Below are 15,706 nucleotides of genomic sequence, written 5' to 3' on the forward strand. Positions count from 1 at the left end.
CACTTGTACAATATTGAATAGCATCGGCAAAAAAAACTGAAAGGATTAGATACATTGGTAATCCAACTAATCCTAACAAAATAGTATAAAGGCGTGAAGTTTGTGAGGATGGATGAATGTAATGTAATGTATATATTCACGTTTTTTACTTTTTCACTCCTAAACAGCTCAACGGATTCAAATGTAAGTTGGTATATGTATGTATAGATTATGACCTGGAATAACACATAAGGTAGATTCTCATGGTAACTCGGGTAAAACAACGAGGAACAGCTAGTATTGTATAAGTGGGTACCTATTGATTGCCCCCCAAATATGAGTTGCAGTCCTCGTGGTTCTGGTTTCCTTTCAATGGAAGAGCTTCATGAAGCAAGAGCCGAATCGATCCCTCTACGAAACCCTTCTTCACTTTGGAAGGATCGATCGTAGCTTGAGAAATGGTTCTTTTATGCAGATTATGTGGAACACGTTCAGTAGAGGGTTGTCCTGAAAAATTTGAGAAGAAAATTGGATTAGATAATTAAGGAAACACTTGCTACATGAATAACATTTTACAAGTGTTGTTCATGACTAAAAATTTCAAGAACGAGGTTTTAATGATGAACGATAACAAGAATGTTTCCTACTTATTCACCAAACTAAAACATCTGTTCATGCAGCTGCAGTTTCGTAAGAATTTCCCTCCAACCGAATTCTTGGAGTCTTTGAAGTTCACTAGATACTCGTTAGGACAACAAAAGGGTTGTTCTGGATTCTTGGGGTTCTTGTTGAATACTCTTCATGGGCAAACCGCTCTGGATTGAACGATTCCATACAGTCTATCTCGTCTTGTGTTGGTAAAACTTTTGCTGGAAAAATCCTCACTTGTTTACTTTGTAGTAAATGTTCAAGAGGTATCAAAAACGTATGTGAATTTCTGGAACTTCATCTAGCGTTTCCTAATATGACTAATAACCAGTCCGTGCAAAGCTTATTGTTAAATCATCTGAAAATGGAATTTTTAACAGGTGACGATCGAGTGTATTGCTAAAAATGCGCCAAACTAACTGACTGTTATAAGGAAACAAGTATAGCTGAGGCACCAGTCAATCTAATAATAACACTGATGATCTTCAAACAAGACTCAACCTATGACGGAAGCACCAAACTCGAAGGTTCAAAATAGATGAACACTTCAATCTTGCAGACCACTATTATAATATTCATGCAGTCATTGTTCACTGTGGTTCTGGCTTTGAATTTGGTCGTTATTACACCTTGGTCAAAGACAAAACGGACTGGTTTGAGTTTGACGATAGTTGTGTCACGAAGTGTTCTGGCGATGTATTGAATTTTTTGGAGTCTCTGGAGACACCCTACATTTTGTTTTATGAGAGAGAGGACATTGGCAGATCAAGATCTTCAGATGACTTTCTGATTGGTGGGAATGTTTATGGAATTATTTGAATTACATCCCTTTTAAGTATGGAAATTGGAAGAATTAAGTCAGTCGTGCGCAGACCTGCGAGGAGTTCGGGTCGCTTCGACCTCCGGACATGGTTCCGGAGACCCGGTGTCGTGAAGGGTTACAGATTTGTTATTATTCGCGGTTTAATTGAATTGAGGTGAAAAAAGGTAATAGCGAACGAAGTCAGTCGTGTGCGGACCCCAGGGTCGTTTGGGGGGCTCTTAACCGAGGCAGTTGGTTCCTTTGGCGAAGTTGCTGAGAAAGCTATTGTAGGGACTGAGGTGCTAGGTGTTTTAAGACACTGGGTCGCGAGGGATTCCCGTAGTGAGAAATTTTCGCGGTTTATTTGGCTAGCTGACTTGAGGTATAAGTCAGAAGCGTACGAACTCAGAAGTAGGTCGATTAGACTTCCTACGAAGTTCAGAGTGAATTCTGGAGGTACTGAAATACGAGGTAGTTCAGGACACTGTTTTGCGAGGTGTTTTGGGATTGATAAATATTTGCGATTTAGTTGAATTGAGGTAAAGGGAGTCGTACGCGGAGATTTGGTGAAAGCTGGAAATTTTGAGTGAATTGAAATAGTGAGATATTTCAAGTCACTGTTTAGAGAAGTGATACTTATTGGGGTTTGGAAGTATTCGCGGTTTGATTCAATTTAGTTGATTTAGAGAACATTTTCGAGTTCCTGGTAAGAGTTTTTGGGGAAAGAGTGGCATTTGTTGAAGGCTTCAGGAGAGTCCATCTATGTTAATTTGGTGAGTGTATTTAAAAACAATTCTGATATATATTGTATTGGTGAAAATTCATTTCATTAGGCATTTTCCTATGTTATACAGGGAGGAGCGATTAAGTGTGTCTCTTGATAGTTGCTCAGAGTTGTATCTCATTTTGTTTTATAGCAGATCTAGTAGAATTCAGGCAAGGCATACCTATGTCCTAAGTGAAGTTATTTTAATTTTCAGAGGAATAATCCTGTCGTTTTGTTTTAGTGGTTTATTCATATTTTTCACACGGTTATGTATATTACTTTTTTTTTCATATAGTTTAAATAATGTTCAGTGAAACATATATAAAATAATAGTTTCAATATTATTTTGTATAGGTTAAACTCCAGTAGTAATTTGTATTAATTTTATTTTATCAATAATTGTTAATCCGATTATTCCGCAGACTTTATTCATCAATAAAGTGGGTTTGTGAAAACTGCTGATATTATTTCATTCCCTCAAACCCCTAAAAGACCACGCATTTAAGCCGTGACCGAATCCAGTCTCTGAGGATATAATTGGTGGAATAACCAAGTCATTGCTCTACGAAGATAGAAAGGTAAAAAATTCAACTATTGACCAAGTCGCCCACTAATTCTTAATCCGTGTGATCAGGATGGATTTCAAACTTTTTCTGATCTGGTGGCAGCAACTCTCGCGATACCAAACTAAATACCAAAAAAAAATACTTTTGGCTGAGTATAACTGGGATAATTATTATATATCATTAGTAGTATATAGGGATCGTCAATTCAGACTCGACGGTCATTTATTACACTTTCATTCGGAATATCCTTCACAAACGAATCTTATTTTAGAATATTACTGATGTCATACAAAAAGTATAGTATTATACTCGCGAGAAATGTTCGTTATAACTCTTATATTTGATAGTCTATTTTATTTTTATAGCCTATTTTCTATGATTTTTGAAAAAAGCAACAATTATGTGATCGATTCTTGTTGGCTAAGTAGGCAAATTTATCCATAACTCACACCTTCAAACCGATCATTCATAACTCACTACTGTCGAGGCCAATCACAGATGAGCAAATTCATAACTTTACAGTTGTGTTTCAAGTAAGCTTTGAGAATTTCCTACTTCAAAATTTGTTCTTAAACGTCAAACTTAATCATTGAATTGATATTTCATTTTGAAATATACACGAAAAATGAATATAACGAAAAACAGGAAAAAAAATATTGCATAAGGAAGTGAAAACAAGTGTACCCGCGACGTAAATTTGTAATAAGGATAAAAAATTTATGTTTTCAAAATTCATCATTTGATAACAAAATGCAACTTATTCAAAACCTGAATATTTGTAAGCTGCTTCTTGAAGTAGTTGGTAGAATTCTGGACTTGAGTGCCAGTGATCCCTGATTCAAGGGTCACTTATGTTAGCTTTTCAATTTTTTTAAACACTCAAAAATTCAAAATATGAATTATTTAATGAAATAACAAAAAATGGTTACATTTTTGAATGCCTTTTTAGGGTTACTTTTTTTTGGAATTGATTGGTATTTCTCTCATTCGGAATATCCTTCAAAAATTAATCATTTTTTAAAATATGAAAGAAGTGACCAATACTTGATGAAAATCCACTAGAAAGTGGAAATTCTTACAATAAAGTGTGTTTTTTAAATTCAATATTTTAAAATATACCTGTTATGAGTCATAGAAAATGTATAGTATTCAAGTCACGAAAATACATACATACATACATACATAATTACTAGTTAACAATATTTCTCTTAGACGAAGGTATCATACATGCAGTTGAGCCGCATTGAAATTAATCGAGTCCCTGGCAATTTGCTGTTTGGGTCGGATCTTTCCTGCACTGATGAGAGGTAATACTTCGAAACTGATCTGTAGGTGATCTCAAATAATTTCAGCTTGGTCCTGCTGCTGGATGAACAAGAAACATCTGCCTCTGCGAAGTATCTTGCATAAATGTCTGTCAGATATAATTCAATATCCAGCGTGGTATTAGCCAGCGAGGTAGTTGTTTTCCGCCAGGCACTCAACAGAACCAATGAATATTTTGAGACTTTATTTCGGTATATTTATTTTCTATTACTAATTAGTGTTGTTTTTTGGGTGCTAAAGAAAACCAGTAGATTAACCAGAATTACTTAAAGTCTATTTTATTTTAAGTTTCAAAACACTAAAAAATTTCATCATTGACTAGATTGAATTTCAAATTTGCTAAAAAGGCTATGACTATTAAAAAACGAAAAATAATTCACTAAGTGATATCTCATGTCTAACTATAGGAAACTGCCACACCTCTCTGATACCTAAACATAATTTGATAACACCTTATCTATATCTTATCAGTCCTCGGAAATACAATTATAATTGTTAAGTAGTTCATTTGATATTTTAATTCACTGTGGATGTTAGTTCGTACAAAAATGAAAATGACAAATGTATCGAATATTGCAAAAATTTCAGTGGAAAAACATGAAAGTAAGGAACAGTTTTTATATGATTTAGACAAAAATATGCCATTGTGTGAATTGGTTAAAGATATTTGCAAACGTAGTGGATTGGTAAGTTGAATATTGTTTATGATTTTAATGTAATTTTGAAAAATAAAGAAATTCGTCCATTCGATTAATTTAAATTTTTTCATATATGTACCGTATGATATATTCGGTATTTAGGTACTCACATTTTTCTGCTGTGGTCAGAAAATTTGAAAAATAACATTCTTAAGTAGGTAACAATAAGGCAAAAAATTTGTAATATATTCAAAATTCAATAGTATTTTTTTATTATACTTTCTTACCAAGTAAGACATTGTCTCCAAGAACGTGACATATACGTTCACTCAACTTGATAGTTAGTTAGTTTCTATTTCAAAATTTCCAAGCCTATGTCTCACTTCAGCCTCTACATAGATCGTCAGTCTATCTCCAAAGGCTGTTTCCAGAACGGGTACTACTGATAATTTATTCAAACTGCTCGTGTTGGAAATGGTGGCTCTCATAACTGACCTCGTTGCTTCAGTATCGACGGAGAAAAGGCACTGGTGATTATTCAGAAATCCGTCGACAACTAAGCTGTTACTGTTGCGTTCTATGGTGGAAATCAAATACTTAGGGACTTGTGATGCAACAGCCAATATACCCTTCTAATACTGGCTGAACTCCAACGCTCTAGTTCGGGAGATCCCGAATGCCAGCCTTTCTCCTTGGATCCTGAACGTAACCGACAGTCCCGCTTCAAATGCCCCTCTTTGCCGCAGTTATAGCATTTTGGCCGCTCTCTTGCCCTGGGTGCAGTTCCATTCATCAAATATTTCCTAAACAGTTCTTCAAGACCTACCATGAGTCGACCTGTTTCTTCGTCTTCCTTTTCATTGATGGCTCTCACTAGAATTCATCGTTGTTGTCGCGAAACATTTTTGGCAGCTTCGATTTATAGGGCATGAATGTTGGCTTCATTCAATTTTTAATTACGTGCCATCCTCAGCGACTGCTGCAGCTCTGTGTCACGAACCCCGTCGGTGAAATGGGCACTAATCCAGTGGGTGAAGTTATCAGGTGCTTCTGGATAGCACCCGGTAATTTCAGGCCCGCTTGCAAAGCCTTAAACATTTTCTTGAGTTCTTTCATCCCGTCGTAAACGATGCACCTTGTTTTCACCATAAAACAGAACATTTTTAGTCAACTATTTCACTTCCGACACCAAATGTTACGGTTTCCCCGTGGATTTGACCATAATTGACTAGACTGTACAATTAAACTCAACTTTATTTCACCGCTACACTGACAATACAACAGAAAAACTTTACCTGAAACTTCAGACTGATACTCAATGTATATCGCCTTTTTAGATCACTGCGTACCGCACTTTCAACTAGACTTTCTCGATCTGCACGACTCAGTGTTTATATATCGTAATGGAAGTCTCTAGAAGCCGATATGGGAGTCTCTGGAAAATTTTCGAAGCGACACGACACGTATAACGACCGAGAAACACAAGTCGAGTTGAGCGTGACCTTTACCAGGTCACAATCGATTGACGAAAAACAGTGGCGGCCGGTATTTTACTATTATTGAATCTATCTATTTACTATTATGGAATCTATCTATTTACTGTTATTGAATCTATCTATTTACTATTATTGAATGGCCATTTATTATTGTAGGTGGAATTTTTCTGTGTATTTTTTATTTTATATTTTGACTTGTCGTTGAACCTTGTAGAAGATTATTAAATATTATTATTATTTTGTATTTTCTAGCGAAGAGGTATTTATCATTAGGACCAGTAATAGAAAATTATACGTTGAATGCTTTCTTTTATATCAGTTATGAAGCTAGTTGTACTGAAGGGGTTTTTTCTGCCGGTTTGTATCTGAAGGTAACTTCTCTGCATGATATATACACCTTTGTGAAGAATTCATTTTGAACTTAATTGTTCTTTTCCTTCCTTCGGAAGTTTTCCATATTCTTTGTACAAAGATGGAGAAGTAGAAAGCAAAAAAAAATCTTCTTTCCCGAAATATAATCCCTTCCGAAAATATATCCCTTTCAATTTTGTAAGAGTAATTATCAACAATATAACTGAATTTGAAATATACAATTTGATTATTTTCCTACCTTCATGAATTAAAATTAATTAGAATTTTCTGCAGAAATATCAGTATTCAACATTTACTTTGTTTGGAATATCAAAATATTGTTTTCATTTAAAGAGATAAAAAAAATAAAAAACTCAAAGTTATGACCTTTATTATGTACATACTTTGAAATACTTTCCTTACAAAGATAATAAATTTTACAGATATTAACAACTCATAAGTTTGAGTCACCTTTCAGATAAGAATCCTAGTTACAACTAATAAAGATATGGTTTACTAAAATGTATTTACTGCGAATGAGATATTTTTACATTACTTCATCAAAACATTTAAGAAAATACATTTACAGTCAATACACGTTCATTTTTCTTAAAAATCAATTTCAAAACTTAGATTAGGTATAGGCTTTTATAACCACGAATTTGACACCTAAAACCAACGAACTTCAGCGTATTATTATTGATATAAATTACCCTTAAATTAGATTGTCGAAGAGCTAGCCCATAGCCTGATTCACTGCGACTTTTTCAGATCCATTGTGATGCTTCTTGGTTGTTAGAGCTCATTGACTAGCTTGATCTTTTTGATGAGACTCCATAGCCTTGACACTGACCTTTTCATATAGCTGACATCTTGCGTGTCTCAGCCTTGCTATCGCTTCGCATTCACAGATCACATGCAGTGCGTTTTCTTTCTCTTCTTGATAGAACCTGCATTGGGTTTCTTCTGTATGACCCATGTTGCTCATATGTTTCCTGAGCCAGCTATGCCCCGTTAGTAGACCTACCACTAACCTTACAACCTCACGGTTGTGGTTTAGCAGGTCTTCCGTGAATCTGGGCGATGATTTCCTTATGAACTCCTTGATGCGCCTTCACAGGTTAGAACATCGGCCTACTCATTGCCCTTGTGTTCATTGCCCTCATTGTTCGGGTACTCAAGCTAGAGTGACCTTATTTTGGGTACTTAGCTCCTTGAGTGCGTTCAGAAAGCTTCCCACCAGTCTTGAGAAGACTTGAAATGAGCTGAGCGCTTTAATTGCCGCCTGGCTGTCGAAGAAAATGGCAATTGTTTTATTTGTGACCTTCCGCCTGTTTATTTCCCTTATACAGTGTTCGATGACCTCTACTTCTGCCTGGAACACAGTTACATTATGTCCGAGGCTGAGTGCGATTCTCGTCTTTGCTCTGTCTCCGTATATACCGGCTCCCATTATTTCTTGGGTCTTTGAGCCATCTGTATACCAAGTTTCTTCCGCTTTTACCGGTGGGCCGTTTTGCCAGTCCTCTCTACTTGATATGATGATTTTGAAATCTTTTTGAAAGTTGTACTGCGGAACTGTGTTATCAACGGGCATTCCTAGTATTGGATCTGCCTTTAGTTCATTATACTTACAGTTTCAAGTATTTTGTACGGTGTGACTGGCTGATTGGGGCTTGTCCCTGCATTAGCCTGTGTGTCACCAGTCGAGCTTCTCTTTGTATGTAGATGTGCATTGGCGGAAGTCCGAGTAAGACTTCAAGTGCTGCAGTTGGGGTCGTTCTCAAGGCTCCCGCAACACTTAGGCACGCCAGCCTTTGTATGCCGCCTAATAGCCTAGCCGTACCTGATTGCTTTGTTCTTGTCCACCAAGTCACTACACTGTAGTCTATCATGGGTCTCACTACCCTTGTATATAACCAGAGTGTCATTTTTTGGTTCTGCAAATTCCCAGGACCATCCTGGCCTCATGTGCTATTTTTTGGATGTGGAAGTCCCACGTGAGCCTGTGCCACTTCATTGAGTATTGGTGGTTTTAGTCCTCGCATCACTCTTTTCCTTGTGAACACGACGACAGTAGTTTTTTGGGCATTCACTGAGAGGTTCTCATGCTCGCAGCATCTGCGACGATGTTCAAGGCTCTTTACATGCGCTCCAAGATGATGCCTGCAAATCTCCCTTTTGTGACTATCACCAGGTCGTCAGCATATCCCAGGCAATATATGCCTTCTTCAGATAGTTTCCTAAGGAGATCGTCTACAATTGTTGCCCATAGCAATGGCTATAGAACCGTTCGTGTGAGCATTCCTTCTCTGCTCTTACCTATATGGTATCCCCTCCTATAGTGGTGTATATCATCCTTCTTTCTAGGCTGGCTTTTATCCATCGACACACGACAGCTGGTACTCCTCATTTTCCCAGTGCGTCTATAAATGACTCCGTGGAGACATTATTAAATGCACCTTCGATGTCTAGAAGAGCAGCTTCTTTGTCGTCCGGCGACTTAGATAGTAGTCTGTCGTCCAGCGCTAAATCTGTCGATTTCCCAGGCTGGTACGCATATTGATGAGCACTAAGAGGTCATTTCTTCAACGTTTCGTCTCTTGTGTATCGATCCAGTAAATTTCACTTTTTGCCATGATTTTGGAATATATCCCTCTGAGAATTCTGCCCAGATGTGGTATCAGCACATCCAGTCCCTTTTGTAGCAGAATCAGGTAGATTCCGTCTATTCCTGGTGACTTGTATGGTTTGAATTTTTGGATCGCCCATCTGATCCTATCCGGTCTCGTGGTTTCGGGGACCAGGCTCCAATCCCCCGCCGTTGGCCTTCTGTGTCTTGTTGGGAGAAAGGAAGCCCCCCTCCCGAGAGCCCAGGTTAATATGTCGCTGGGAAATGGGCTGTCAATGATAGCCTTATACTTTCCCTTTCAGTTTTTGTGTAGGTTCCGTTTTCTTTTTTGAGGAAACCCACTAAGCTGCAGTATTTTCCTTGGCAAGTATTTGATGGATTTTTGCACATGTGGGTGTTTCTTCCATATCCATGCAAAACCTCCTCCATGAGTCTCTTTTTGCCTTCCAGATTTTTTTTTATATTGCGTAAGTTTTTTTCCTACATGTGTCCCAGTCTTGGTTTCCTTTGGCTTTGTTAAATTACCCTTGGTACATAATGTATTTTTTTCCATTTCAGCCCGTTTCGACTGTGTATGGTTTGAAATTGATCCAAATAAAAAATGACCCTGTAAATCCTGTGATAGACTCTTACGTATCTGAGAAGAACCTAAAGAACATTCAACATAATGACTGTTTGAAGATAGTATTTTCAATTGACTATTTACTAAGAGACAGGATAATCCCCCATATTGATGAAACTGGAAGCCTAGAAAGGGAAATATGTTATGAGGCCTTAAATAAATTGTGCTATGATCCTGTATTCATCGAGGAACTAGGTAGGTGAATACTCTTTTAATTTTATTCTAGTGACTACAAATAGTTCAACTTACATTCAAAACTGCCCGTTTAAAGACATTAAAATATGTTCAATCTATGGGTAAAGTTGTTTTTATAATAAGAGACGTGATACCTAAAGTATAGAAAATCTTTAACTTCACTAATTATTTTTTCCGATTCATTACTGAATCAACATTGATCAATTCTCTGATTCAAGTATAATTTAGTGTTATATTTCGAGTGCACCAATTTAAAACGAACAAAAATTTCAGAATATGTGTAGGAACGATCATCAAACATGTACACGGAATACATGACACTGAAATATATGTTCGACACAAAATTCGCGGTTATAAATATCAAATAGTAGAGAAAGAACATACTCGGTAGAAACATCTGTTATATAGACGGCAAACCTAGCAAACCGAACATGGAACAGTAGCTGGAATCAACTTTCCAGGCATATACAATCTTGTAATGCCTAAGAAACATCAATTTGAAGCTTCATATGCAATTTTGCAATTTGCAAGAAACATCGTTTTACAAGAAACATCGATGGGCGGATTAATATTTTCATAGCAGTCAGGCAGCACTTGGGACAGTGACGAACTCAAAAGTGATATCCAAACTAATCTGAGAAAATCGTGAAGAACTAAGGAAACTGGCGGACGGGAATAGACGGACTGGTTACCATATGTAATGAAAAAGCTGATAAGTATGCCAGAAGGAACAACCCTCATAGCTGTAAGGGTACCAAACTCTTTCGTACGGAACCAGATTGGGAAGTGGATCTATAAGGATCATATAGGGTACTGGGAAAATAGACCTGCAACACACACGTATACATCTTCATAAAGGTACCGTCCAAGAAGATAATTGAAAAAGGCTTCAACAAAGCAGGGACCGCTTCAAAATAATTACAGGCTTACTTACTGGACACCACCCATTGAGAAGACACCTGAACAAAATAGGACTGTAAGACTGTGACGTAAGCAGCATACAATGCAACTAAAGACAAGAAACAGCTCAATTCATTTCCTCTTTTTATATTTATGAACACTCTGGCTTGTGAGTTCGAATCAAAAAATGGTATGGTTACAAGTTGACATTTTTAGTGATGTATATTAGAATTCCTATATAAGGTTGTTTTATTTTCATTTGTATTTATTGGTGTCATGGAAAAGATGGCATCTAGCCTATGAGGCTATAGGTTTTTCGGGGACATGAAGGAAATGGACGAGTCAGACAGCCTCCAAGGCTATGGGGGAGTTTGATATTGTAGTCATACAAGAAATCTGGCTATACCGAGCAAAAACTATGAATGCGGAAATGGTCAAGGAGTATACCAGACTCTAGAAAGATAATCTCGACGAAAACTCCGGTTTCAACAAATAATCAAAAAACGAACACCGTGGAGAACAGAAAACCAGGAGGGGAGACTTAAAGAGAGCTCATCCTAGAGAGGTTTGTCAGGTAACACAGAAAGTGGTAGATTTGAAGAAGATTAACCAGGTTGTAAACTTATTTCAAACATGTACTCATAAGATGCAAGGACAATACAGTATTTATTCAATATTCTGTTCAAAAAACTGTTTTAAATCCTCAGAGCAAGTTTGGCTCTGCGACACATATACCTAAAGGACGAAGACATACTATTTAGGACCACCTACATAACACGACCTGCGAATATCGAATAGGATGCGATAAAATCCTTGAGACCAATAAATCTAACGTCATTTGCATTGAAAACTATTTGAATGAAACATTTGACAGGCATAATAGGATAACAAAAACGGCTGAACAAATTAAGGTTGCGCAACAGCGACTTTATCCAAAGGTGAGGAAACTATCCAAAAACAGACTTCTACAGATTGTTATAGAGAAAAAGATTGTTGTAATAGGTCATATGGAAATATGGGAGAAAAACTACAATAAACCTATAAGGCTGAAGAAGGATGCAAAATAAATATCTAGGAAAAGCACTGATAAATTCCAAATTTATGGATATTTTTGTCACTGCATATTTTTGTCAAGGTTTTGTTCACTGTTCTCTTCGATTACCGCGTGGCGTAGTGCATCAAGAGTTATTATATGTGGACTTGGCCTCGACTAAAAATTGTTATAACATGGACGAATGCAGGGAAATATGCCAATTATTAGTGGGGATATCTTCAAGTCCAATGAAAGTTGAGAACTTCATTTCTAACTCGGGTTCTCTAACAGTTTCACTGTAAAAGATTTTTAGAGCCTTATATTAAAAAATATACTTTAAAATGGTGCACAATAATCACAATGGAACTCGTTTATTGATATATAATGTAGTTCACATTCGAATTAGGCGGTCAAGTGACAGATTTTTTGATGGCAATAAGACACTGCCATAAAATCTAAATAGAATGGTTTTATAAACTGTCTTACAAAAATAACAAATCATATGCAAATAACCATACACTAAGTATGCTTTTTGAATGTTTTTTAGTTGAATCGGAAAACCATCACAAGTTAATCAAAACATTCGTAAATGATGAAGAACTCAAAGAAAATGAACTGAAGGCCTTGTTGGCAACAATTTGTCATCTATTTCAAAAAGGTTTCATTACTGACACTTCACACAATTTTCTTCAAAAAACGATCAAAATAATCAAGAAAGATGTAGACAATGACTCAAGAGACCATGTAAAATATGCACTTGCAATTTTACATAAAATCCTTATTCAGAAAGATCCTACATTCCTCAAATGGAAATAACAGGTAAATTGTATTCGTTTAATTTTTATCAATTCGAGCAATTCAACAATTAATCATTCATTACAATACTACACAAAATTTTAAGTGATAAAGCTGATCTCCAAGTTTCAAATGTAGTATTACTGAATTTATTTATTCATTTAGACTGAACACTGAATGTATCCTTGATTTTTTACGACAAAACTCCTGGTGTTTGAACCCTTATATGTGAAATGAAAATCTGAATTTTTACTTGAATAATCATGGATATAAACCATGACAAGAATGTTCCTGTATTATTTGTTGAATTATATTTTTAATAATTTGTTCAATTAAATATATAATTATATCCCAACGAACATCACTGAGTTTCAGATAATAAAAGAAGTACCCATTACCTGTATCACTCCTTATTTTCTAAATAGAAGTGCGGTGGGAAAACGTCTACAATATGGTGCTCTCCTTTTGATAAATACCATCATAAGGTTGTGTAAAGGAGACCAAAAGAAACAGTTGATTAAAGAAATGAACTTGGCCAAGAACAGGGAAAACATTTATAAATATATAATTGAACCGGGAGAATTGGATAAGGATATGCAACATGAGTTATATGTTATTCAGACCTACTTGCTAAGGTAAGTATAACTCCTACAGAATGGAAATGAAGTTAGGAGTCATATAAATATGGTAAAAAAATGTATTTATGTGAATTATAATAATATTTTTCATCAGCCTTCAGTTCGATGTTAGTCGAAAAACACAATTACACTTTTACGATTTTTTTTCAGTTACAATTCAGTTTTAACGTTAACAAAAATTCAAGTATTTCTGGTATAACTAATAGAGCTACAATCATAAAACTAGCAAGAATTAGAAATATTTTGATTATTACTGTCTATTGCAATATGTTTCCCAAGATACGAGACAAGCCAGTCCTGAGTCTTTTAAGCATAGCTAATGTTTTGATAATAGATATGTACCCAATTAAATAATGTATGTGTATTACCAACATGAGCAAAATTGTCCTTAGTATAATCCTTGCTATAATCTATTCTCGGCCTTTCTTTTCTTCAAAAATGAAAGATATTATTACATCCTAAGGACAAGTTTTATTTATTATTAGCACTCATCTGACATTAGAATGTTGAAATTCGAGCACACTCTATTCAGGAGTTGAGAAAAAAATTCCTGATCTATTTAAAAGTAGCACACGCAAGTATACATATATTCTCAACTTCATATTGGGTATCCTAATTACTGTCAAAGTTCATCTGTTCATAGTTCATATATCATACATTTTCTTCGCCTTATGCCATTTTAATCAACTCACATAAACAAACTTATTTACCTAATAATAAATAATGGCACAACTATCAATCAAATATATTTGTTTTGTCCTCGAGGATGAAACAAATTTATCGATGCGACATCATGCAAAGAAACATAGAAGTTTTAAAATTAATTACCTAAAAGTCAGATATAATTATACAAATGTTGGTTCTGAATCAAATTACATGATTTTTATGATAGAATATTTTTTAATATTCGTTATTTGTTTTGATTTCTTACATTCAACAAACTGATATTATATAAATTTGACTGTACTGATTGAAAAAAAATATCTTGATGAGTATTTTAAAAAGTTTGAAAGTATTTGTTAATAATTTCATTCCCTTCAAAGTAGTCCCCCTCAGATATAATACACTTGTGCCAGCATTTTTTCCAATCCTCGAAACAGTTGTGATATGCACTTTTTGGTATGTCTTCGATCTCTCTAAGAAATCGTCGCAAAATGCCGTCCTTTCATGGGTCCCTTAATCTTGAGAATAGGAAAAAGTGAACAGGGAGGCAAATCTGGTGAATACGGCGGCTGACGCATGATTACGGTGTTGTTTTTGGCCAAAAAATTACGAACAAACAATGCACTCCAGATGCACTTTGCCACGGTAATCAAAAAAAAATTGATCAAAACCTTGACATTTGATCGAACTTGGCGTGTTTTTTTGGTCTTGGCACTCCTGGGCTCTTCTATTGTGACGATTGGACTTTGTTTTCGATGTTATAACCATGTACCTATGATTCGTCACCAGTTATGACTCATTTAAGCAAATCTGGATCGCCGTTGACGTCATTTAACAATTTCTGAGCGATGCTCATGCGACGGTTTTTTTGGTCAAAATTCAGCAATTTTGGAACGAACTTCACTGCCACACGCTTCATGCCCGAAATTTACAAAAAAAATGCTTGGCATGAGTCAACTGATATGCCAATATCCTCAGCAACTTCTATAATAGTGATTCGACGATTCACCATGACAATATTCTTCACTTTCGCAACATTTTCATCGGTTGTTGGTGTGATAGGGTGTCCAACAACAAACTGAACATGCTGAACAACTGAAACTGTGAACATATGTTGGAGACGAGTGTACCAACATAAAAAATCGCTAATCGAATGTAGGTAGCCCGCGAAATTTGAACATTCACCTCATTTTCTTAAACAATCCACATATATCTAGTCCGTAGGCTTGTTTGTTACACTTGAGTAACAGGTATTGTTTTCAGGAACATATAGCTGAAAGCAATAGAGATTCTTCAAATATAGCTACTAGATAATTTGATTAGAAAACGTGAATTTGGGGAGTATTTTTGTAAAACTTCAACTTGTCAAAAAGACAGATTCAAAGTTTATTTTTAAAAAGTTGAACGCGAAAGAAGCCTTCAAAACTTCCTGTTCACTTCAACAAATGTTGTCAGAAATATATTGAAAACTAGAGCTGTTCACCCTGAATACATCCCAGACTATACTTTCCAAAAACGTTTTGCTTGCTTGCTAACTTGTATCCTTTGCCAAGATGATGATGATTATGTACTTGTGATGCACTGTTTGGAACCTTTGGTGTGGTAATGAATATTACTGGAGTTTTTTCCCAAAACCAAACCTTTATTTTAACACCT

At 35.8% G+C, this 15,706-nt stretch overlaps 1 protein-coding gene across 1 annotated transcript in view; it reads left to right on the plus strand.

Moving 5' to 3' along the window:
- The first annotated feature begins 4,583 nt into the window (after positions 1–4,583).
- LOC111518000 (engulfment and cell motility protein 2) overlaps positions 4,584–15,706 on the plus strand; it is a 34,044-nt gene continuing 22,921 nt past the window's right edge. Inside the window, exons 1-4 of the mRNA XM_074177889.1 lie at positions 4,584–4,773; positions 9,763–10,021; positions 12,502–12,767; positions 13,125–13,384. Of these exons, the coding sequence (XP_074033990.1) occupies positions 4,618–4,773; positions 9,763–10,021; positions 12,502–12,767; positions 13,125–13,384 (941 nt within the window). The 5' untranslated portion in view covers positions 4,584–4,617. The remainder of the gene's footprint in view (positions 4,774–9,762; positions 10,022–12,501; positions 12,768–13,124; positions 13,385–15,706) is intronic.

This window comes from Leptinotarsa decemlineata, unplaced genomic scaffold (assembly GCF_025532065.1).
Source record: "Leptinotarsa decemlineata unplaced genomic scaffold, Ldec_3_MD MMD2_tig00003335_RagTag_RagTag, whole genome shotgun sequence".
In the NCBI taxonomy this organism is placed as follows: Eukaryota; Metazoa; Arthropoda; class Insecta; order Coleoptera; family Chrysomelidae; genus Leptinotarsa; species Leptinotarsa decemlineata.